Source organism: Meleagris gallopavo, chromosome 16 (genome assembly GCF_905368555.1).
Source record: "Meleagris gallopavo chromosome 16, MGAL_WU_HG_1.1, whole genome shotgun sequence".
Lineage (NCBI taxonomy): Eukaryota > Metazoa > Chordata > Aves > Galliformes > Phasianidae > Meleagris > Meleagris gallopavo.
In genome coordinates this window covers 3,048,139-3,072,586 of record NC_139419.1, presented here as the reverse complement: position 1 = coordinate 3,072,586, position 24,448 = coordinate 3,048,139, and the positions used below count along the sequence as shown (strand labels likewise).

General features: G+C 46.0%; 2 protein-coding genes across 4 annotated transcripts; one reads left to right on the top strand and one right to left on the bottom strand.

Annotated features, from left to right (window-relative positions):
* On the top strand, window positions 1–20,329 carry SNX8 (sorting nexin 8). 3 transcript variants are annotated; one of them, XM_085237770.1, is made up of 12 exons: window positions 49–154; window positions 928–1,009; window positions 7,201–7,391; window positions 8,763–8,880; window positions 10,488–10,609; window positions 11,154–11,234; window positions 12,156–12,316; window positions 12,688–12,820; window positions 13,881–13,949; window positions 14,764–14,913; window positions 15,298–15,447; window positions 15,828–20,329. In XM_085237770.1, exons 2-12 carry the CDS (start codon window positions 976–978, stop codon window positions 15,939–15,941), a joined length of 1,323 nt encoding a protein of 440 aa, XP_085093896.1. In that variant the 5' UTR covers window positions 49–154; window positions 928–975; the 3' UTR covers window positions 15,942–20,329. The 3 variants fall into 3 exon arrangements, with proteins under 3 accessions (XP_085093895.1, XP_085093896.1, XP_085093897.1); XM_085237769.1 differs by lacking the exon at window positions 928–1,009 and having other exon boundaries at window positions 1–154; XM_085237771.1 differs by lacking the exons at window positions 49–154; window positions 928–1,009 and adding an exon at window positions 1,219–1,270.
* A 696-nt stretch (window positions 20,330–21,025) lies between these two features.
* LOC100549281 (oxidized purine nucleoside triphosphate hydrolase-like) lies at window positions 21,026–24,347 on the bottom strand. Its single transcript, XM_085237776.1, has 4 exons — window positions 23,272–24,347; window positions 22,453–22,608; window positions 21,576–21,721; window positions 21,026–21,377 (listed from the first exon to the last, which is right to left on the bottom strand). The coding sequence occupies exons 2-4, from the start codon at window positions 22,602–22,604 to the stop codon at window positions 21,205–21,207; spliced, it is 471 nt and encodes a 156-aa protein (XP_085093902.1). The 5' UTR covers window positions 22,605–22,608; window positions 23,272–24,347; the 3' UTR covers window positions 21,026–21,204.
* Window positions 24,348–24,448: the final 101 nt, after the last annotated feature.

Genomic DNA, 24,448 nt, shown 5'->3' with positions numbered 1-24,448 from the left:
CCGCCGCCGCCGCCCCCCTCCCGGCCCGGCCCCGCCCGCGCTGACAGGCGGGCGCTGCGGAGGAAGGGGAGGGCGCCCGCCGGGCCGCGGCCTCACATGACTGCGGCCGCGATGGACGGCGACCCGTCCGCGGGCAGCGCGGGTGTCGGCACAGGTACGGGGATGGGGCGGCTGCGGTCGGCGCCGCGGGGCCCTTCCTAAGCGCCGCCGGCTCGGGGAGGGCGACGGGGCTCCTCCGGAGCGGGCGGTCAGAGCCGCTGCCTCCGCCGAAACCCGAGGTAAAACGCGGCCGCTTTCCCCTTTTCTCCCGGGAACGGCGGCCCCTCGGCCGGACCCGGCGCCGGCCGGGTTCTCTGGGCGGTGCCCGCCGTCGGCTCGGCGAGGGGCGCTCCGCTCCGCGGATGGGGAACGTGCGGCGGGCGCAGCGGAGACGCGTCCCGCCCGGCGCGGGGCGGAGGAGCGCCCGTCGGGGCTGCGGGAGGCGGCCAGGAGCGCCGCGTTAATTGAGCCCTTCTGCTGGGAGGCGGGCGGGAACGGAGCAGCGCGGGGCGCCGCCTCGCCCCGGAGCCACGCGGCCGGGCGCTGCCACGGTGACTTTATTTCGCCCGGAGTCGCTCGCTGCGCGCTGTGTCCGAGGCTTCGGCGCCTCTCCGCGCTGCGCTCATCGCGGGGCCGATCCCGGGCACGGGGAACCGAGAGGCGCGGCGTCACCGCACGGCGCTGCTCCGGAGCGCTGGTTTGAGAGCTTTTTGCTCCCGTCCTCTGGAAGGAGGGATTACGAGTGAGCGCTGTGTGCGCAGGGGAAAGCGGTGCGGTTGGAATCGAAGCGGGGACCGCGCTGAGGATTGTGCTGATGGGCCTCTGGTGCTCTTGGTGCCCGTCACGGGTTCGTAAATCAATACGTTATTTTGGAATATTTCCGTCCAGGGCTGATGTAAGATATTGGGACATTGAGCAGCAGCCTTTGTGGAAAAAATGTCCTACTGTGTCAAAGAGAGAGCTCCCCCAGGTACGTCTGTGCGGTTCTGCGTCTGCTCCCGGAGCTCGGCAGGGTGAGGTTCTGAGCTGCTCCGCTCAGCCTTAGAAAATGTGGCTTTCTTTGGGAAAAGGTTACATTGTGAACACAGGGTGAGCGTCTGATTACTGCAGTGGAGAAGGAATATGCTGTGAGAGGAGGTATCTGTTTAGTTTGCAGCGTTCTGGTTTGGGATTGGAGATCTTGGGAAGCCAGCAACCATGCTGAACTTCTTCAGGGAGCAGCAGTTTGTCAGTGAGTGTTCTAGCAGGACCAGGGCACGCAAATTCTTTGATTTGCAGGATTAGAAGTACCTTAAAGATAAAAAAGAAGGAAAAAAAAATTAATGGCTGGTATATGAAGTCGTTTCTGTTGAGTTGCTTGTATTGATCTTCTAAAATTTTTTTTGGCTCTTGCTGCCTTTTGAATCTGTTTTGCAGTGACTGCAGAGAGCTCATGCGGGTGTGCTGGCTGGGATGGGGGGCTGCCCCTTCTCTTCTGATGGTAAATCTTCAGTCGTGTGTGCAGCTTCCCCAAGGCTTGGTGGGGAAGGCTGCACCCACTGCAGATAGCAGAGTTTGAGTGTAACTGTTTTCCCTCAGAACTGCCAAGTTTTAGTGGGTTGGCACAGAGCAATGGAGGGCAATGTGGCAGGCAGAAAGGGAGTTGGTACAAAAGGATGGGAGCATTTCAACACAATGAATGAACTTCTTAAAAATATATTAAAAAAAAAAAAAAAAGACCATCCAGAGTCTGGCGTGGCTGGAGTGGCAGTGCTTAAATACTTGGATTGAGTTTTACAAAGCAGAAGATAACTTCTTTTGGCAGGGTCTCCTTGGGCAGGGGTGTTTGTGGAAACTTGGCAGTTTTATGGTTAAAATAAACTCTCCCTGTATAAGACTTGTGTGTCAATTTGTATGGGAGGTAGCAGTGGCTCATGGCTTCCTGAAAGCAAACTCCTGCAGAATGATTGGATCTGTTCCTGTTAGTTGGGTCTCAATTTTCACACTTCCACAGTTCTTTGTTAGAGCTGGGCGTGAAGATGGAGAAAAGTTCAGTCCTTCTCTGGGAGCTGAAGGCTGTCCTAGTCAGAGGTTGGCTTTTATCTCTGTAGTCTTTGTGAAAATTCCTCAATGGATTTCCCCCTTTAATCCTGTTACTTCTTCAACATTTGTAGCTCCATCCCACTCTGTCTGCTGCAGCTCCTCTCTGTGGCTGACTCAGAGATGGAATGCGTTCCTTGTGTTCCCAGACTGGGAAATTACTAAATTAATTCACTTGATCTAACAGCATGGTTACAGGAGCAGGGCACAAGGCTCCAAGTTGGCTCTCTGTTCTGGCATACAGATTGACTCTGTGATATTGCAAGGAGATAACTTGCTGCTTCTCTCTATCTTTGAGCTGTTACACTACTGCTTTTCTTGCACCAAATCCCGAGCAGCAATTTGAAGTTTAGTTGGGGAATCAAACAAAAACCAACCACCAAACAACAGAACCTGCCCCCAAGCCCTCAAAACAGAGGAAAAAACAGCCCAGGGCAACCAGCACAGAGCACTGCTTGATATCCAGACTGAGGAAGCTGGAGAATTTAAGGAGGAAAGTAAAATGTTGGAGTCTGTGTTCCTATGTCTCATTTCTGATAGCGTACTTATTATCTTGTCTTGCTTTGGCAGCGGGCAGCATGGATTTACAACCAGATCGTTGGTCTGCAGCTGTACCATCTGTTAATCAGTGAAACTTTCCTTACACCTACAGATCTGTGGATCATTTTTAGGCTGATTCTTTCAGCTTTTTCCTTTCCCAGTAAGAATGAGGTGGCTTAAAGTTTCTTTGAAATACAGAAACAGCTGAGTTGCGTACAGTTATCTCAGTTTTAAAAATATCTGAAGCCTTAAGAAGAAAGGTGTTTTTTTTTTTTTTCCCTAGAACTTCTGTTTTTTCTTTTTTAGTTTTCAGGGGATTTCAGATTGTGTAAGCATAATAAAAAATAAAAGGGAAGGGAGTTAATGCTGTAGAGGCACAGCGTGTTCTTGGAGGGGCTGGAATGGGCACTGGAAGAGAATTCTCAAACTGGGGAGGAATGTGTTGAGCACAGCTGTGGGAAAGGCATTTCCACAGCTCCCGAGGCTTCTCATGAGAAGGCAGAAGGGAAGTGCTGATGCCTGATTGCTGTTGAAGTGTGCCTTGCCTGGGAGCTCGTGGTGGAGCCTGCATTTTTGCCAGGTGGAAATGTGAGGTGTCAGCACGCAGAAATACACACTGCTGGGGCTCTGTTTCCGAGAGCTGCTGCCTTCTGCCCCCGAGGCCGTGGCTGTGATAGCAGCAGGGAAGCAGTTACTTTTCCTGAAGGCATTCCTCTCTTTAACATTCCTTTCTCCTTACAGTCAGACCGCTACACATGCAACCAGTGATTCCATGGCACCTTCTACTTAAGCATGTCTCATACACTGAGAGGATTAGCACCTGAGTGTGATAAAGAGCAGCGTGTGGCAGTCAGCTGCAATCCAGACAGAAGCTCCAGCTTTGGCTGCCTGCAGTCCAGCAGGGAGGGGAGATGGGCACAGCTGTGCAGGGCGGGTTGTAGGGTGGCGTGGAGGCTGCTGGTGTGGGATGGAGTGATGAGTTCTGGGTGCTGACTGGAGCCTGAAATGCACGGCATGGAGGGGCACAGCTTTCCATTTTGTTCCCTGTGCCCTTTCAGCCCAAGGGCTACCTGACCTACAGGGCAGCAGTTATTGCAGCTCTTTTCTTTCAGAAGCAAACAAAAACTAGGCTGTGTTTTAAACGCTTCTTTAAACTTCTTGTCTCTTTGCTCTCTGACTGTTTGTATATGCATACATATGTGCATTCCTTCTAACTTTGATATCAAATTGTTTTCAGTTACCCCAGGCTGCTTCCCTGTGTCTTATCGACAACAGATTGAAAAGCTCTGCTGTGGCTGAGAGATAGCTTGCACAAAGAGCTCATTTCATTTTATCTGCTTTCCTGTGTTCCAGGGTACCATTCCCTACCTCATTTCTGTATTCATTTACAGCTCTACGTATATAAACTTTGCTAGATGATGATGTGAGATGAAAGGGAATGTTTCAAAATTAGCTGTTCTCCAGCAGAGCGCGTGATGGGAAGCATTAAGTGTTTTGTTACAGTGCGTGTAAATCCTTTTATTGCTTGAACACAGGAGCTCATACCAATGAGTTCCCACTATTATCCACCATTCCTGGCCTGTATTATCCACCGTTTCTGGCCAGGGCTCTGCAGGCTGTTTGTGAATTGACTCTTCAGTAAGCAGGGCGAAGGACGGGCTGCTGAATGCTTGCAGTGTGTTGTTCTGCAGGGTTCATGTTAACGCTGGAGTGGTGTTTTCTGGAACAAGTTAACAGCTCCAAAGTAACCGTCGTGTTCTCAGACCAGTGTTTGAGGGTGCACGTTCGTGTTGGCTAGCTGTCCTGTTAATATGAAAGACACGTCATTAATTAAGTGTAATTACTCTGTACAGTTATCTGATTTGTATGATTTAGACGAGGTGGGATGTAAAGAAGCTACAGAGCATTTTGGGGAGAGCCGGATGTGCTGATAAAGAGAAGGTATTTCCTGTAGATGAGTTTTAGAATACAAATTTAGGGAATAACTTAGCAAAGTATTTCAAGTGAAGGAACATCATGTCTTGATCCTTGTGTGGGGTTCACTGTGGTAAACATGGGGGTCCTTCTCGGCATCAGGTGGTGCACAGTTTGAGTCCTGCAGCAGATCCAGGGACTTAAAGGATAGCCATGAAGCCTTCAGTATTTCCTCTGTAAATCCTTTCTTGTGGTCCAGATCTGTTCCCACCAGGCCTGCAGTAGCTCATCGGCTGGTGCTGAGCCCCTGATCGGGGAGCAGCGGGTGCCATGGAATCGCAGCTGGCAATGAAAGGCAGGCAGAGAGGCTCAATAGGCAGCAGGAGGGTCGCGTTGGTGCAGATCCCTGCTGCTCCCAGAAGCAGGTGGGTTGTGTTTGGAGCAGCTCCTTTTTGAGAGGCTGGTTTGCTGCGACTTCCTCTGAAATGTGAGCCAGTGGTTGAGCAACACAGGACCGTGGAATTCTGTTCAAGCATGTGTGCCTGCATGGCAGAAATAACCAAAGCTCCTGCGTCACGTTGCGTCTCAGTCATGCGAGTGAGCAATTCAAACCACGAATTACCAGGGCGAGCAGCCGGAGAACCGCTGCTCCAGGAGCGAGGTGCTTTTCATAGTGCTCTGTGTGTTTTTGATGCTTCCTCTTGACAGCATGGCTGCTGATACCTTGCAGCACCATCAGATGTTAGGTGGGAGGGTTTTATTACACTAGGAAATAATTTGCTTTACTCTCTGTGTCCAGAGTTGTTTTTTTTTTTCTTCCTTCCTTTCCTTCTCAGTTCAGCTTCTATTTGAAACGTAGTATAGATATATTAACTCTTTATCCAGCAGAGTCCCATATCAGCTTGAATCAGCTTGTATTTTTACAACAGATTTCTGGCAATTAACTGGAACTTTTAGAAGCTCTTTGTAGGTGGGGTTAACAGGTGATTATTCAATTAAAGCACAGGTGTTAAGACTTGCTTCTCTGAGTCACCTTAGCAGGAATCTGAAGCCTGACAAGACGTGTGGGGTAAGGTCATTTTTCCTGGGTTTGGGTTGGACTCCTTGAGCCCTTCTACAGAACAAAGGCTGAAGCTGCAGATCTGAGGAGTTGAAGGTTGCCTGCTTTCTCCATTTTCCAGAGCCTTGAGCACGTGGAGGAGCAGGTGGGAAACCTTTAGGAGAAGATCAGTGCTTTCAAGTTGAGCTTATGAATCTTTGTCTTCTTGAAGGAGCCTCTAAGGCAGATACAAACCTTTTCAACTACTATCAAAGCTTGAGGGAAGATTCTTGCTTCTGTAGTTACTGTCGTCTTGAGTTGCCAACATTTTAGATGTGTTTAAAAAGGGCTGCAACTTCTACGCGTTTGCAGTGAGGGAATGGTTAATACTCCACAGCTTTAAGCAGTTTTGAATCCATTAATGAGACTTGCTTTGTAAAAGAGCTTGCTTACCATATCTCTTAGACAGACATTTGGAGAGGAAGCAGCTCATCTGTTCCATACAGGAGAGCAGAACCCAGGTGTGGGTTGAATAGATTCCAGGATTATATCCACGTCTTCTGTCTTCTCCTATGTGTAAAATGGGTAAAAAATAAATAAATAATTGCTTTGTAGGAGAATGTGAGCTTGTGTTACAGTCATGGAACATACAGTTATGAAGTCAAATTCAGAGGATGGACCTCAGTTTGGCCATTCAGAAATAAGAGATTACTCTGAATCCTCCTCCTTTTCCCTTTTTTGGTGCACTCTCTTCATGGCCGTATTGTTACAGCCACCTTTTTTCCCTTTTGCATTTTGCTGCGGATTAGTTAGGATCTCTCTGACTGAAGCTGCTCAGCTATGGCTGAATTCAGTGTGTGGGGAAAACAAAACAAACCCAAACTCAACAAAATAAAAACCAAACAGGATGGGTTTATCTACAAGCAATAGAGTCCGGGCGTTTGTAAGATTTTGCCTGAGCTTGCTGAGATAGAGGAACTCTAGGGTTGATAAACATTGCTAGGATCTGTTTCCTGCTGCTATTGAACTTAAACATACTGACATAGTAAATTACTGCAAATCATGCACGCTCCAGCACGCTGTCATACAATTTAATATAGCAATGTCAAACAAAGTGTCTCTTTCCTTTGTAATGGCATGTGAAATGAATGTAATAACTTTCTGCAGAGCAGTAAAACACATTTTCTTTGCTTCCACGATTTGTTCTAGGCAGGATCCAAAAGTGCTGAGCCAGGGCTTCATTCATTTTGGCAGATCCTGCTGTGGTGGGAGCTGGACAGACAGGAAACACAGGCCTCCGAGCTGAATCACGGCATGAATTTGGCCTGTGATTCTTCTGCTCAGTAGAGATGGCTTCCTGACTCGATATAATTGGTGGTGCTTCTGGGTGTAGTGCAGAGGGAGGTACTGATGTCTTGAACGTGTGGGAAGTAGCATAGCCTCCTGGGGGAGGAGTGGCTCCAGTGCTCTTCTGGTGGTGTTGCACCACTGTGGGAACTCTGAGAGGGAACGGAATATTTGAAGTCTCCCTTTGCTATATCATCTCAAGATCTGTCGGACTGCTCGTTTTATCCCTTTTTGTCTTTCAGATTTTGCAAAGCCTCCAGTAAATGAAACGCGGGAACCGGAACAATTCCTAATGCAGGCACCCCCAGGAAATCCACTGCTGCTTCCCCACACCCTGCAAGAGCTATTGAGCAAGGATAGCGTGCAGGTGGAGCTCATACCTGAGAAGAAAGGCCTTTTTCTGAAACATGTGGAATATGAAGTTTCCAGCAAGGTAACGTGAGCAAGCATTGGTTTCAGTGAGACCGTGTCCTCTGAGGAATCTCTGTGCACTTGCTTTTGGCAAAGTTCTGTCTGCGCTGCTCCGTGGGATGATGCTGGCTTGAGTAGGTCGGGTGTATTGGGTGAGTTTAAATGCACTGGCTTATGCTTTCTTGACAAGTGCTTCTGCAGTGTGGCACGTCGTCTTAGCTGAGGTCTGATGCATCGTCAGCTAGTTTTGCAAAGTCACTGGGTAATATTCAGGTTACTGGCTAACCAGACACACCTGCAACGTGAGCTCTGTACAAAAGCAGATGTGTAACACTGAAAAATCAATGATTCCATTATCCTGTGTTTCAGACTGTTTAGAACTTGTGAAGAAATAATATTGGCAGTGCTAAACTGAAATCCTTAAACAGAAAAATTACAGAAACAAAAAAATCCTTCTGCAGAGTTGGGGCCATTTCCAGTTTACTTGTTCTGATCCTGACCAGTAGGTTCTGATCGTGGGGTTGGCAAAGACTCGAGTTGATGTATCTCTTCCTTTTTATGGATTGGGCAGTGAAATAGCTCTCCAGTAGATTGGGTAGCTTTTAGCAGCAAAGTAATCTATTTGAAGTAGGCTGTGAGCAATTTGCGTGTCCTAGGCCAACAAAAAAAACCAGTTACTGAGCAGCAATCGAACTGTTGTACATATTTGGCATCACTTATTTGTGGTGATGGCTTTAGATTAATGTCTGGAAGATCATCAAAGATTGTTGTATGGGAGAAAGGGCAAACAGTGAATGTTTCTGTGGGCTCTTGAGGATCTTGAGGACGCAGTGTTTTTTGCCCATGACTGCAAGATACTGGTCTGAGTGACTCTGCTGGTTCTCTCCAGGTTTTGAATTTAGGAATCCATTACTAACTCATCTCAGTTGCTCTCATGCCTCTCAGTTCTAGCTGTAGATGCTTCTGCAGGAAGTAGAATAACTTGCCCTTGATCTTCATCGAGGAACTGCAATGCAAATCAGCATCAGACTTCAAATCAGACAGAGAGAGGCCCTAGGGGCTGTTCCTGTTGTGTTCCAGTTATCTGCCTCCTTACTTTACTTCTGAAAATGCATAGTGCCATTGTAAGTGGTGGGTGATGTGCAGAGCAAAAGTGGTGAGAAAATATAGAGTTGTGTGTAGTCTTTCTTATAACTGTTCCAGTGCAGTATTTTCTACCACCTTCCTACCACAAGCCCCTAGAAATGAGGAATATTTCATTTCTGTGCTCTCTGGATGTGATTTTTCCTTTCCTTTCTGCAGCTTAATGTTAGGAGGTCGTGGAAGTGCTGCTGATTGTCCAGCCTGGATTGATGGATTGATTTAAAGTTATTTCTCTCTTCCTGTATTGCAGAGATTCAAATGCTCGGTCTATAGGCGGTATAATGATTTTGTGGTGTTCCATGAGATGCTGCTGCAGAAGTTCCCATATCGAATGGTGCCAGCACTTCCACCAAAGAGGATGCTCGGAGGTAACCTTGGGTCTTTGTTTTGTTGTGTGAGTGATCAAGATGATATCACTGAAAATAAATAATTGAAAGAGCTCAGTTCAGGACTGGCAGCCTGGTGATGTTAAGTGAACAGCTTCAGCAGGAAGTGTTCCCTCACACAGAAGCCTTGTGGCAACATTAACCACGCTTTGAGCTTACCTACAAAAAGGTGCCCTCCTTCCTTCTTGCGGATTAACCAAGTGCCTTGAAGTGACCATTTCCCTCTTTATTTTTTTTTCCTGTTATAAGGAGGAGTTTGTCAATCTGTTTAAGGTAACTAGAAGTTAAAAAAAAAAAAAAAAAAAGGCTGGAATTGATGTCACTTCACTCAAATATGCTGTAGCTCTCAGAGACCAATGAAGTAACCCAAAACAAAAGGCATATCAAAGCTCCTTCTCAAACATTTCTGTAGGCACCATTTTTAAACTTCTGTTATTTAAAATGTTGCACAACTGTATAAGATCCTATCTTGTTTTTTGCTTAATCTGTGGAAGGATGAGCTTTTTGCTGCCTTGTCTCCTGCCCATGCTGCTAAGTTTAAAATGTTTCAGTAAATAATTGATTTTAGTTAAGGAGTCCATGTATTGCTACAGAAAAAAGGAGCTGATAAATGGGTTTGTAGTGAGCCAGAACAAAGTAGAATAACATTATTGGGAACTTCCAATGGCCATACTTTACAATGGAGTGCAAACTGAAAAGATCTTTCTTTTGGGGTTGTGAAAATTAATCTTTGAAGTTGTCCTGATTTGGTATTCTCTGCTGGGACTTCCAGGGTTTCTGCTTCATGCAACACCTATAAACAAAGTGACCTTTCTGATCTATCTTAGCAGAGAGAAGATGCTTGAAAGATGTTTCCAATACATAAAACCTGTCTGTTCTTATTTCCTAGCATTTAATGCGTTGATATTTCTCTGTGTTCACTGGAGCATTTCTTCTCATACATGTGAGATGTCTTAAAAGAAATGGGAACAAATGCTAGTAGAACAGTCCTGATGTAGTCCAAAACTTTAAGGCAGAAAGTGATGTTACGTTCTTCTCCTTCAGATTTATTTTAGTTGAATGTTTTTCATCTTTCCTGCAAAGATGCTGGGATCTCTGATGTGCAGCCTTACTGCATTGCCACCAGATTGAAACCCTTCCTGTTTTGAGAAGGAAGATGAGCTGAACTCCTCCTAGTTGGACAAGGAAGGCCTTTGGGTGGATGTACTGCAGGTTGAAATGTAGATTTTTTTTCAGGGCACTTTCAGCATTGTGGGAAAAAGATAAGTGCAGATATTGGCAAAGCAGCTGAATAAACCCAACCCTTTATTTATAAGTAGAGGTTTCTGGTCTTAGACTCAGTTGTTTAACCTGCTTACTTGACCTGTCCTGTGGAAATAAACACATGAATATATATGCAGGATATTTCAGTAAGATATGAAGCACCACTTGAGGGAATAGTTGAACCATTCTTTGGTTTTCTTCAAGTGCTTTGGCAAGGTTTATAAGTATGAGGAAATTACTGGACAGAGTGTTTTATTTTTTTTTTTCTTTCTGAGCAACTGTGATTCTGTACTCTATTAATTGAAATTCGGTGTTCCTTCCTGTAGCTGATCGAGAATTCATAGAATCAAGGAGGAGAGCTCTGAAGCGCTTTATAAACCTGGTGGCTCGGCATCCCCCCTTCTCAGAAGATGTGCTCCTGAAGCTCTTTCTGTCATTCAGTGGCTCAGTGAGTATTTGTTGGTGATAAATCTGAGTTTGCACACCTTCCTGTCACTGCTCTCCTGGGCAGAGTCCAGAGTTGTTTTTGACCTACATGTTGTTGCTCTCTGTGATGAGGAACATTTTGTCTCAGCCAGAGAGGCTGTGGACGCTCCGTCCCTGGAGGTGTTCAAGACCAGGCTGGATGGGGCCCTGGGCAGCCTGGTCTAGTACCAGGTCTGGGTGTTGGTGGCCCTGCTGGTGATAGGGGAGTTGAAATTTGATGATACTTGAGGTCACTTCCAACATGAGGCATTCTATAATTCTGTAATAATTATATGATATTTCTGTAGCTGGGAAGTGGAATGTAAATTCATTTGATGCCAGGAATGCAATATTTTGAAAATGGTAACTGTTATTAGGAGATACTAATGGCAATTCCCCTCAAACTAAACTTAGCCTGAATAAAGCTCAATCTGATAAATCGTGACTTACTATTACGATATGAGTGTCCTGTGTAGGCTGACTTTCCTTAGAATCAAGTGAGCATGAAAGAACTGTGTCTTCTTTAGGACGTACAGAATAAACTAAGAGAGTTGGTGCAGGGAATGGGAGATGAGTTTCTGACCTGCAGATTGGCCACCCAGGCCAAGGTATGTATACACATTTCTTACCTCATTTAATGCTGATTTAAATGTCTCTCTTCTCCAGGTGGATCAGTTCTGGCGTTTGGTGATAGAGTCCTTAGGTAGGAGAGAGCTGTTTCCAGATTTGGAAGGACTTTCAAACTCCTAATTTCTTAGGAAACAGAAATAAATATTTGAGCCTGAAGGCCTGATAGTTCTACCTAAACACTGGGTTGTGAACATGAGACGACAAATCCTGCTCAGAACCCAATTTTTGGTGAATACTTGTACTTGCAACAAACAAATCACCAGGCCACATGATTTAAGAGCTAATATCTAGACTGATGTCTTCTTGTGTTCAAGTCATTGTTCTGTCTTTCTCACTGTGGGAGAGTAATTTGGATTGCTTTATAGAAGTCAGGTGGAAGTTCTGCATTGATCTCTTTATCCCAGTGATTAGTGCTGTGGTGAACTTTTAAGTATACATTTGCTGTTCATTGAGCAATTTTGAAGTGGTTGTTCGGGTACTGCTAGCAGAAGGTTTTGCAATTGAAGCTTAATTGAGGCTCTACTGGTGATGCACAGGTCAGAAAGAACTTATTTGAACTCTCGGTACGTGCTCACCTTAGCAGTGCTGGCAGCTATTAGTAGCTTTTGATCAGAATCTTTGAACTGGAAAAACCTCCCAGTTCCTGCTCTGTGTAGTAGAGTTGTGCATTTTGGTACCTGCATTTGAACCTCTTTCTGCCTCTGAGATTTGGGGGTGTTTGTGTGACATCTGACACGCATATCTAAATTATAAAACTGATCTCTTCAGGGTTGTCACAGCATGGAGGGAGAGAGTGCCAGAGATGTTTGTCTCTCTCCTAACTGTCTGGTGCACCTACGGTTGTGATATGTGAATATGCCTCTCATGTATCCACTAGTAACCTTCTTGTGCTTCTTCAGGACTTCCTCCCAGCTGACATACAGGCCCAGTTTGCTGCCAGCAGGGAGCTCATCCGGAATATTTATAACAGCTTCTACAAGCTCCGGGACCGTGCAGAGAGGATAGCATCTCGAGCCATTGATAATGCCTCAGATCTCCTCATATTTGGGAAGGAACTAAGGTAGGTTGGTTGAAAGAAGAACTTTTTGAGCTTTGGGACTGAAAGCTGTTGTGAGGTTTACTTGCAAGTGGTCTAGTAAGAATGTGTGTTTGAATGCATGCTCTATGCCCTAATCAAGTTTTCCTAACTGAAAAATAGGAAAACCTGTGCTGCATTCCATAGACCAACAGAGATAAATAGCAATACTTTGATACTCAGGTACTGATTATATTGTGTCTCCTCCCAGAATATATTTGGCAATGTGTTTGTGACTGTGCAGGAGTACCTCTGTGCTGTGAGCTCTTTGAAATTCTGAGCTGCTTTCTGCAAACTTGTGCACCTACCAAGTGGAGTTTGTTTCCTAAACTTAATCATTAATTCTGTTCTCCTAGTGCTTTGGGCTCAGACACTACACCTCTTCCTTCCTGGGCTGCTTTGAATAATAACACGTGGGGGACTTTGAAACAGGCCTTGAAGGGTCTGTCTGTTGAATTTGCACTTCTGGCAGATAAGGCTGTGCAGCAGGTGAGTTTGTTTTTTTTCTGTGTTGCTTTTTGTATAATGAGGAAGGTGCATTGCTTTCTTATGTTTCATTTTGAATCGTGAGCTCTACAGGTGTAGATATTTAAAAAGTTAAAAGGGAGATTGTAATCCAAGTTTGCATCCTCAGCCACCAGCCTGCTTGTTGAGGAGTGAAAGAAAGAGCTGGACTGTTTGAATGGGGAAAGAATAATGGGGAAAAGGAAAGGAGGGAAAAGCCTGCTTTCTTTTTTCCTTTTAGGTGGTTATTGGACAAGTGCAGTTGTGTTGCTGTACTGAACAGTCCAAAAGGCCTGTGCTCTGTGTTGTTTACCTGCTGCAGAGAATCCAGGACTTCTGAATCAAATTTTGATGTTTTTGTTACTTAGACAGTACACGAGAATCATGCAGACAGAAGTGCCCTGTGTGAATGTGCAATGTGATAATGACAGAACAATGTGGCAGTCTGGAAAGCAAAAGTAATAGTCTTGTCTTCTCATCTCAATGTGTTAAAATACTCAGCATGCTTTTATAGATCAGTCAGACCAGCTCTTTTTCTCCAGAGTCTGTTCCAGAGAGCTCTACTGATATGGGAAGAAAAGGCAATATTTAGTAAAAGAGGAAAAAAAAAAAAAGTTGTCATAAATTTGGTGTCTCATTTATGCTTTTTGATGCATGAACTATTATGGGAAATATGTAGGTATTTATAGATTTAATGGAATAATTATCTTATAAGAAGGAAAGTCAAAAAGTGGAGGAGTCTACAAAAACAAATGTTAAGGCAGAGAGAGTTGAAAGGTCTGGCACACAGTGCTGGGAAACTAACTGCTCTGGTTATAATAATCAGTCAGTTGGAATAGCTGTTCTCACTCCAGTTCAGGTTTTTGTTCTGCATGCTGGAGGCTGAGCACTACTGTTACGTGTGAAAGGTTTTTGATGCAGTTGTGTAAGCACTGATATGCCCTAGGGAGTACTGTGGAGGGCCTGCATGGGGTAAGGATTTGAAGAACAGTGATGTTGGTGCTTGCTAGGCTTACGTAAAATGTACTTTTTCCTTGCTTTCTAGGGTAAACAGGAAGAGAATGATGTGGTGGAGAAGCTGAACCTTTTCCTGGATTTACTCCAGTCCTATAAAGTGAGCTTTGCTGTTCTTCTGCCAGTGAAAAAGTTGTTTAGAGCAAGCTTGTGCTCTCCAGAGGGTGTGATGCCAATGAGGTGGAAAAGGGCAGTTTGGAGGCATAGAGGGGATGTGGCAGAGGGATGGGAGTGGCTGTTAGCCCTAGTTAGCTGCACAGCCTTACTGATCAGCTATTCTTGTGATGAGATGTTGCCAAATGGCAAACACATCTGGGAGGAGTTCAGAAATCTGACCGCTTCAATTGCGTGGGTCAGCCAACCTTTTTCCAGATTTGACTGCTTTTGAGTCAAACCAGTGAATGAGATGTTTTGTCAGTGGAGACGATTTGTGAGCTCGGCTACAAACAAAAGAATTTTTTTGATATCAATCTCTCAGTCAAAGGCACTTCTTTTAGAAGCACCTAGTGAAACTGTACTTGGCAGCCTCTCCTGACGTTCCCATGCTGGGACTGAAATAGAAGGGTGCTGGGAAGTTATTACTACAGTTAATTGCCAGCACTTAATATTGAGAAGGTCATGGAAGATAAGTGGTCTGATAAGATCCAAAATGTTGGCCAAAGTGATGTTCCGGTTTGCTTGGGCCTGTGCCACTGAGCTTAAGTGGCACTTCTGTTTCTTGAATTCTTAGCTAACACTTTTACCCTCCTAAGAAGGAAAAAAAAAAATAAATATCTGCAGCATAGAAATAGCGTAAAGCATGACAGTGTCTTTGTGTTCCTGATGTAAATGGCTTGCCTGCTTGCTGTTCCTTAGCACCATGCCCTGCTTCCATTCAGTACCTACTTTTTATTTGCTTCTTTTCCTCTATAAAGGACCTGTGTGAAAGACATGAGAAGGGGGTACTGCACAAGCACCAGCGAGCATTGCATAAGTACAGCATGATGAAGAAGCAGATGATGAGTGCCACTGTGCAGAACAAAGAACCAGAATCAGTGGAGCAACTGGAATCTCGAATTGTGGAGGTAGTGCAGATGCATGGGGAAAGCAGAGAGTGGTGCAGTTCAGTCATATCTGCAAAGAGCCATTAGCTCTTGAGCTCTTAGCACTGAGTAATTTGAGCTATCTGCTGTGCTACAAGGATAACGCATTTGTTTTCCTCAGTTATTTACCAGTATTTATTACTGGTTCTCTGGCAACATGACATTTTCAGATGAGGAAAGCAATATTCTGTGTGATGGAAAGTGCAGTTGCTGTCATACCACGTGAGCACAGGCGCTGCCTTTTTAGGTTCCTGCTGTGTGTTTGAATTGCCAGTTGGTGAGGAATACTGTTTTCTCCTGCTGCAAATGGATCTCCTTGGCACTCTCTTCCTGGCATTGCGTTTCACTGAATTCCTTCTCTTTCAGCAAGAAAATGCCATCCTAACTATGGAGCTTCGGAATTACTTCTCTTTGTATTGCCTGCATCAGGAGACACAGCTCATCCATATCTATCTGCCTCTCACATCTCACATCTTGGGGGCCTTTGTCAATTCCCAGATCCAGGGTCACAAAGAGGTGAGTTCTCTTGACCTATGCCCTTTTTCCCAAAACAACAATGAAAATTTTGAACTGATTTGTTTTCTCCTGTGGGTCTTCCTCCTCTAATGATCAATTCAGATGGGATTTTTCATAACTTATTAAAAAGTCACCTAAGGTATTTTCAGTGAGGGGTGAGGATCAAGGCCAGCCTGTAACCCTTTTTGAAGAAAGATTTCTGTTCAGTCATTATAGCACCATCTAAAAGAAAAGGTCCGGGTACGCTGGACTTCTCCAAAGTGCTCTATCAAACTTGTGTTGTGCTGTTGGGTATTTTGAAACTCCTGCTAAAACACAGAGTGGTGAATTCCCACCTTACCTCATTCTCCTGCTTGTGTCCTCTCCCTTTCTACTCACAGATGAGTAAAGTTTGGAATGAACTGAAGCCGAAGTTGAGCTGCCTCTTCGTGGGATCTAGCAATATGCCAACTCCACCATTGTCACCTCCGGATGGAAACTTCTTTTCCAATTAATACTCCGAGCACCTACCGTGAGCAAGAAGTGCAATCAAGGGAGGGGTCGGACCTCTACCTCCAGATGTTAGAATGAATCCTCCAAACAGCTTTTTTTTTTTTTTTCTTTTTAAATACTGCTGCTTTGAGCTGCTCTCTGATTTAGACAGACTGGATGTGGGGCAGAACATACAGATAAAAAGACACTCTTAATTTTGGAATGCTCTAGGGCAGAGCTGACTTTTCGTTATCTTGCAGACAGTTTTTGTGTGGTCAGGTTGTGGCATGGTGCAGTAGGTGCTGCAGTGTTACTGCTGATGCCTCTGCATTTTGTACTAACTGTCCTCCAAAAAGGCTTATCTGCACATATGCTGAGAAGCTTCTGAAGTGCTGAGATGAACAGGATATCTGAAGCACTTGCTCATAGAGGAGATATGGATTTCCTTTTAAGTTTGGGAGGGGCCTGTGTTACAGGCATATGGAGAAGAGGAAAGCTGAAAGCCATCCCATGGGTAGTTGGCTGGATTTGAATTCTTATTGCTAAACCTTAAAGCAAAATATATGAACGAAGTGTCTGGGTTCACTAACCTGGTTGGCTGCAGGACAGTGCTGCTGTAGCACAGCTGTTTTCCCATGGAGGCTCAGCACAGTGTGTGTCAGTATTGATTCAGTTCGTGGTGGCAGGGCAGCCTGGGGACTTGCTCATCTGATGCAGTCCTGGGCCAAAGATGACTGGGTTGGGGAACCTGGAGGAGTTTGCCTGGCATAAGTGGGAATGTAATTGAATGAGACATTCCTTAACTATAAACTACTTGTGTTATAAAGCTGGACAGCTACAGCAGAGCATGTTTAATTTCTCCTGGAGGTTCTGACATCCATCTGCTGAGTCGCTGTTTGGACTGTGGGAGAGCTGTGATCCCATGGCTGGTGTCTCCTCTGGTCCAGAAATGAAGGGTCCTGTCACGCTGCTAGGCTGGGACACAGTGCTGATAAAATGGATTAGCAGAAATCAGTATTTATCGGGTATTAATCAGTTGTCTTTTCCAGCTCCGGATAGCACCGGAGTGTGTGAAGAGAAGGCAATGTCAGTGGCAGTTCTTTTTCTCTAGAAATAGCACAGCCCTCAGTAATGGGGTTTTCAGGATATCTGATAGTGATAAAGGGACTAATTATTCTCACTTTATATCTCCAGTGACTTTCCCTCTTGAGGCAAATGGCAGGAGAACTTGCATGTCATGTTACTTTAGGGGGAATTTTATCCTCTAGAGAAAGTGAAAAGTGAAGAAACTATAAACATATACAACCAAACTCAACGTGATCAGGACTCCCCTTAACCTATCTTTGTGGGACCAAGTGAGCTGCCAAAGGGGAGCTTGACACCTGGCTTCTGTTTTCTTCTCCTGGTAGAAAGGAAGCACATTATGAAGGGTGAACGCTCACTGTTAAACTGGAACTGTTACAGTATTTTCCCTTTGGGGAACTTCCTCAGTAGCAGGAAATAGATTTAAATCTTCCCATCACAAAATTGTCTGTGTGTCTTCTATTTAGAAAATTAAATGCAACAAGAGATCTTCCTCGACCAGGTGGAAATTATGAGTTAAATTCAAGAGCAACATAATAAGCTATTTGCCCAGTTTCATATCCCCATTTCCCCCTCAGTATGAGGGAAAGTGCACTTTTTGTGGGTGACGTTTAGGGGTGCTGGGCCTTAAGGAGTCTGTAGGGTGCTTGTTTAACAACTTTGTTCAGAATACACTTTGAAGAGCTTTTTATAGCAATTCAGGTGTTAACTCTCTTCTGAGTCTTTCCTCCTATGCACTGCCCTGCTCCACTAACTGAAATGGCTGTGACAGATCTTTCCTGAAGATTTCCAGTGATGTAGAAGAGATTCTGACTGCAAACCAGAGCAAAACTGGTTGGGGAGGGAAATGTTTCTACATAAGAATAAGGCATCATCTCAAGAATGTCACAAAAAGGGCATGTAGGGTTTGTTTGGGTTCTTTTCCCCCCTCCCTTGCTTGACCTTGTCTTGACTGGGAACACAGTAAGTGTGGAAAAACATTTAACCATATTCTTAAGTGCTCTTCATCCTATTACCTTTAGAAGTTGCTGGCTGGTTATAGACAGTGACTTGTTTTGTCTTAGTACCCATCCTCCTTTATTGAGCTTTGATTGTTGAAATGGTGAGCAGACAAACTGAGAAAACGCTGTATGTGCCAGAGGAAGATCTGGTGTGACTGGGGTGTGCTCTGTGAGCTTGTACTTGGCAACTTCTCTGCAATGAAACATTTATTTTTCTTCCCCCAACTGAAAAGTGCAGAGTAAAATTTCAGATTTTAAAAACAAAAGAAAAAAAGCCCACAAAAAGAATGGAGTTTGCTGTTCTTCCAAGCAAGAATTCTCTAATTCAGATGTACAGACTGCTATACATATGCACAGACCACACAATCTCAAGAAACTGGAATTGTGTTATTTGAGAAAACACTTGCTATTACATTGTCAGCTGTTGCCTCTTTGAGGACAGTGGTTTTGGGTGCAATTTTCTTGTTTAGCTTTTCTTTTGTTGTTGTTTTTTTTTTTTTATAAATTCATCTACTATTTTGAAAACAAAAGGCTGGTCTCCTCAAAGCTGATACAGCTGATGGCGCTCTCAGAGTTCATTTCATACCGAATCATCAAGCTCCTGTCCAGAGTTTCATACAACCATTCATTTTCAAACCTTCAGTGTGGGAGACTGACCAGTGTGCCAACAGCAGTATCATATTTACTTCAGTAGCTGAGGGATTTCTTTACTGTTTTGGTCCTGCTGAGAGATGTGTCAGACCTGCGGACAGGTCCTACTGTCTACAGTGTCCTTGCTCTAGAGGAATGCAGCAGGGAATCAACTTCAATCTTCAGTTCTCTATCTACCCTAATCACAATGACAGAGGACAGAACAAGTTGCAGCTGTGCTGTTGTTGCAGCAAACTGTGACTATCTGCAAGGGTGAGAACAAGACTTCAGTTGTTGGTTCCATTGCTGTAGCTGGGTAGATTGCTGAGCAAACCATAAGACTAACTGAAGAGCATGTGCTGCCTATCGAAGTACTGCTGCTCCTGTAAGATGTTGCACCAAAGAGTTAATGTGCCTTCTCGAGTGGAAGCTTTCCGTGTAGTGCTGGAGCTCACGGTGACTCTCTTGTGTTTAAAATAACAATGATAGAAAAGGCCTCCAGTCTTTCTGTCTGTGTCTCAAATATCATAGAGGTATCAGGGTCGCAAACAATGGGGACCTGGAAAAATGTCTTATCAGAAGGGCTATATGTTTTTGTCACTCTTAAGGTCACCTCTGCTCTAAGCTGTGACTGGCACTATTCAGGCTTTTTGACCAATGTTGTATGTTGAAAAGCTTTCCAAATGACTTCATTTACAATACAAACTTGATCTTTGCTGCTTTTCCTCTTTCCACCTTCTTTGAAAGCTGCTCTTTGTAACATTTCCAACAGTGCCTTGCTGCATTCCCGTGCTTTTACTCTTCCGCTCTGATCACACAGGGGTGCAGTTCCTGGCATTTTTACAGGCTAATTCATGGTCTCCACTTTCTGCTGCTCCTAAAAGACAAACTGCTAGCTGGGGATGTAAGCAGTCTCCACACCTGCAGCACAAGCAACTCATGAGCAAAAACTCAGTGTTGGTGAAAACACCTTCATAAAAGGATTGAACTGATTGCATAATAAATGCAAGTGCAGGCCTGAGCTGCGCTTGTTCTCTTCTTATCCACATTCCCAGTGCAAGAGAATGTAATTTGTTCACTCTTGATTTACAGTTTCCACCAGGAAATAAATTGGGATAACATAAGAGGTATCAGCTGCCAGTCACTCCCTTTCCTACCATGCAGTAAGGTTTTACATCCCATTACTAACAACCTAACCTCTTTGTGCTCACTTTCTCTCTCTTCCTTGCCTCAAGCCATTCTCTGAACTAGAATAGCCAGAAACTCACACAGCTATGTCAGAAACACAGGTGAGTATCAAAAGCATTGTAAATAAGTCATTGTGCAGCACAAAAGAAAAAAAAGTATGATAACTCCTATCCTTTAAGTCTGAGCTGTGGCTTATGGAGCAGATGAAGCAGGACATTTTTTGTGTGATGTGAGTGATTCAGAATTGCAGGGAGGAGAGGAGAAGAAACAATCTTGTTCAGAGGGTATGAATTTTACCTGCCTGGAATATCCTGTATCTTTGCTTTGCTCAAATAGCCTTATGTATGAAGCACTTTATCCAAATGCAGGAATTAAAAACCTATTACTACAGCTGGTAGACTGGAAATGTTTACAGATCCTATATGACATTCCAAGATTCTGTTACGTGTATTTGTAAAAATGTTTAAAGAAAACAAAAGACCTATAAAGTTCCATATGTGATATTTCCAGCAGAGTGCTATGTGTATTTCACTGTCCACCATGCTGAGTTGGGCTGATCTGAGAGCTGTCAGCTCACAGGCTGCAGGCACGTGGCAGAGCCTACAACCATGGGTGCGTTGCACTTTGTAGCATGGAGTTGCTGAAAGGTGAGATTTTGTTCAGTGTATTTCTACCTGTCTGTATATCCAAGTTGACAGCAGGAACTCCACACTGAAAGCAGAGCTCAAACAGGACATCTGTAGCAGAAGCTGTTTTCTTGACTTGTACAACTTTATGCAAACCTGTGCTGGAGAATCTTGAAGGGACCTCTACCTGAGCTTCTCCAAGGGCTCTCACACCACCTGCCAAGCCTCACTTTCTCCTGGGAGGTAATGTTGAATATGGGAACTACATAAAAGCTGATACAGAGAAGATGCTCAATAGCTTCTGCTATTAGCCTGAGAGAGACAGCCAACATAATATTTTTATAAAAGGAAGTAGTCTGCAGAAAAGCCCATCAACCATCTAGAAACCTGGCAGCTATTTTCAATAGGACAACACCTGTTTTTGCTGAAAAAAACTTTAATTTTCTAAAAATGTTTCTAGCCATGATGGAAAAACCAAATATATTAACAACATAAGAACCTCCTGTTAGCCCTTCATTTCTCAAGAATTGTAATCAAGTAACTATTCAAGCATATAATAGTCAGGGACTTCACAGCATGGAAATTCTTACTATGTTTATTGCTGCTCTAAGAAACCCCCTTATTTTCTTTGCTTCCCCATGACCTGGCAGTCAGCCTCTTCTTGCTGGGGAGCTGAGAAAGGAGCCCCCTGGAAGCACTCGTGGTGTCCCAGCCCAATGTGGGCACCAGCACGGGGAATCAATGCTTCTGTCTTCCTCTTAAACTTCCTCTACTTCTTTCAGGGTGTGCTCCACAATGGTGTCTTGTCCTTGGAACTTAAAGTAGCCACGAAACAACTTTCTTTGAAAAACCAAAGGGAACCAAAAGACATCATCTGGCCACATTTGTTTGAATGGCACCTCATCCATCTGAAACCACTGAGGCTGCATTTCTGTTGGGGGAAAAAACAATTTTGTTTGAAATTTTCTCATGGTTTTTTGCTGCCTGGAGTTCCACTGTGTCAACAAACAGCTTTGGGTTACAGCCCAGCTGCCTCCCTCCTCTGGAATTTCTGCAGGAACAGTTCTGCATTTATGTATGAGCAGTGCATTTCAAAAGCAAACACACATCAGCTCCACGAGTTACCCACCATCACTTTCCTTTGGCTCTCCATGAAACTGATCCACTCGGAAAACGTGAACTTCCATCAGTTCAGAGTTGCCTATGAATTCAAAAGTGATCTGACCCATCTTCTGCAAGGTGTCCACAGTCAGCCCACTCTCTTCCTTGAGCCCCCTGCACAAGAAATAGACATACATGAAAACAAGCAATGAGAGAACAAAAAGCAGCCATTAACTTTACATTCAGAACTCCTCCAGTGAATTACAGCTGACAGCTGTATCTGCAACAAAGCAGAGTTCTGGCTCACATCACACTGTAGCCCACTGGCACCAGACTGGAGCGATGTCAGGCTGACTCACGAGTTCCTCAGTGCCCCACAGTGGCCAGTTTCTGCTCCTCAGAAGTACGTTCCGTGTAAGAGACATGCTGAGAGACAAGTCTTAAGAGCAGTTTGTGAGACTTGCCAAGCAGCTCTTTTCAAGGCCTCACCATGCATGGCCACTTGAAGCACTTCAAGTCACTTTTTCTTTCTGTCCATACGACACATTCATGGCTTCTTTTTTTTTTTTTTTTAAACTTGCTGCTAAGAGGCCTCAAAACTTGCCCTGGTTATTCTACAGTACAAAGGTAAGGGATACTTTGAATTACCTTCAGATAATAATAAATGATTAACGTACTTGCACATTTGGCAGAAACCCAACAATTTCAAAACAGAAATGATTTTTAAGGCTCCAGCTTTCTCTAGCATCAGTTTCACGGGTCCCATCCTTCAAAACTGTACCGCAATCTGATGCCTTAGCTAATTCTGGTTGATATTCCTGAAAAACGATGCCTAAAACAGAGGCAGTTTTCAACCTCCCCGTGTGCCCATCTCCCTCCGCCCTTCTCCCAGGGCCGGGCCTCACCTGCGCGCAGCATCCTCGATGCTCTCTCCCGGCTGCACGATTCCTCCAAAGCCGTTCCAGAGCCCGGCTCCGAACCCGCTCTTCTTCTTTCCCAGGAGAACGCGGGGCGGCTGCACCACCAGCACGAGGGTGAAGAGCCTGGAGGCGGACATGGCGCTGCGCCGTGCGGGGCGCCTGAGGGCAGCGCTCGGGCCGAGGAGGCGCGGGGCGCAGCGCAGCCCCTCCGCACAGCACGGAGCGCCTCACGCACCGCCGCCCCATCACAGACCCTCCCGCCGTTCTCCTTCCACGGTCTCCGTATCCCTTCCGTTCTCCCACTCCCATCCCGGCTCTTCCCGCGCCTCATCCGCCGCAGCTCCGCCCCAGAGCGGGGCGGGAGGCGGCGGCCGCCATGGCGTGGCGAGGTGCGTGGCGGGGAGCGGGGAGCAGGGCTCGGGGCTGCCGTCCCTCCACCCTGGGAGCTGCGAGACCCGTCCCTTGGTGACCGGCACTGAACTGCCAGGAGCGGGGCGGCTGCGGGTCGGGCGGTGCGCGCTGCCGGAGCTCAGGGAGCGCTGGGACACCGCTGTCAGCCATAGGGTTAAGCCTGTGCCTTGTGGGACGTTTCCAATACGAGACGGACCTTAATCTAGGCTTCTTGTATGATCAGCCCACGCCTCCTTCCCCGGAAAACGATGGTCCTCGGCTTTTAAAGCCGTTCATGGATAACTAATGTCGGGTCACTGAAGCAGTAAGACTGCTTCACCAGAATTCCTGACAATACTCAGCAATGCCCTACCAGAAGCACTAATTATTGTAAAAAGGAAAAACTATACTCACCCCACTGGTGATGAGGAACTCCCCAGTACGGAACACTCCTCCACAGAAAATGACCTTCGTCCACACAGCGCTCAGAGCCATCCTCAAATGAGCGGAGACTGGGCACAGGGGACAGCCCTGCCCGGCCCCGTGGGAACGCAGCTGAAAGCTTCACACCTGTAATCTTCACACCTGTCCTGCCTGGGCCGAACGTCCCTACAGGTGGCGTTCAGGCATGCTTACATCTCTGACACAGTGCTTGGGGTCAGTGAGGAGCGTGAGCTGGTTGTGAGGTCGTAGCCCAGCTCCGCTGCTGGCACACAGGCTGTGCAGCCCCATGGCACGGCTGGCGGACTCGTTATGGCTTGTTCACAGCACCAGGTGTCCATGTGAACAGAAAACACCTGAGGAGAGCTGCAGAGCTCCAGCAATGAGATCCTCCTTCTTCCCCCTTGTTTCAGCGAGTAACCAGTGCGGTGTTGATCCCCATTATGGTTCTGCTCGTTGTACACGGAGCGGGGGACTGAAGAGGCCAGGAATCTCTGAAGTTGTGAGGCTTTTGGTGAGCGCAGTGACAGATGGCAGGAGCCGTGTTCAGGGTAGAAATGAATCGTGCTTTAGAAACCTCTGCTGTGGCCGTGCACGATCTGACTGTCACCTTTCTCCTTGGGCAGCTGTCAGTGTTTGCTGAGCCTTCCTCTGTCCGCTGCCGCCACACAGCCGTGCTGCAATCCGGACATCGCCGTTTCCCCGTGGCTCTGAGGCACAGCCCCCGTTGACACCGAGCCGTGCTTGCTCAGGCAGAGCAGGGCAGCGGCTGATGCGGGCCTCCAAGCGGGGACCGTGGTGGATCGCTGCCTGTCTGATTTTTTTGGCGGGTTGTTGCGTTTCAACTGCACAACGAGCACACGCTGAGGCATGGCTGTATTCGCCGGACGTGCCGGAGGCGGCCCGGCAGCTTCACCGCGGCGGCACGACCCGGGGACGCGCGCGGCTGCTGCACAACCGGGCGGGGCATTACGGTAGGAATAAAGGCTGCGCGCCATGTGCCGTCATTACGGAGTGGCGGGCCGCTCTTCTCGCGAGAGGCGGGCGCGAGTTCGCGTGAGATCTCGCCGGCGAGAGGAGGAGGGAGACTCAAGCGGGGCAGCGGCGGTGAGTGCGGGCTGGAGGAGGAGCGGCGGGTAGGCGGCGTGCA

Coding starts and splice junctions, on each gene's coding strand:
- SNX8 (XM_085237769.1), top strand. CDS start 97: ATGACTGCGGCCGCGATGGACGGCGACCCGTCCGCGGGCAGCGCGGGT. Junction 10,610..11,153: donor TTCTGTCATTCAGTGGCTCA/GTGAGTATTTGT, acceptor TGTCTTCTTTAG/GACGTACAGAATAAACTAAG. Junction 11,235..12,155: donor GATTGGCCACCCAGGCCAAG/GTATGTATACAC, acceptor GTGCTTCTTCAG/GACTTCCTCCCAGCTGACAT.
- LOC100549281 (XM_085237776.1), bottom strand. CDS start 22,604: ATGTCCGCCTCCAGGCTCTTCACCCTCGTGCTGGTGGTGCAGCCGCCC. Junction 21,722..22,452: donor ATCGAGGATGCTGCGCGCAG/GTGAGGCCCGGC, acceptor TTTCTTGTGCAG/GGGGCTCAAGGAAGAGAGTG. Junction 21,378..21,575: donor AGAGCCAAAGGAAAGTGATG/GTGGGTAACTCG, acceptor TTCCCCCAACAG/AAATGCAGCCTCAGTGGTTT.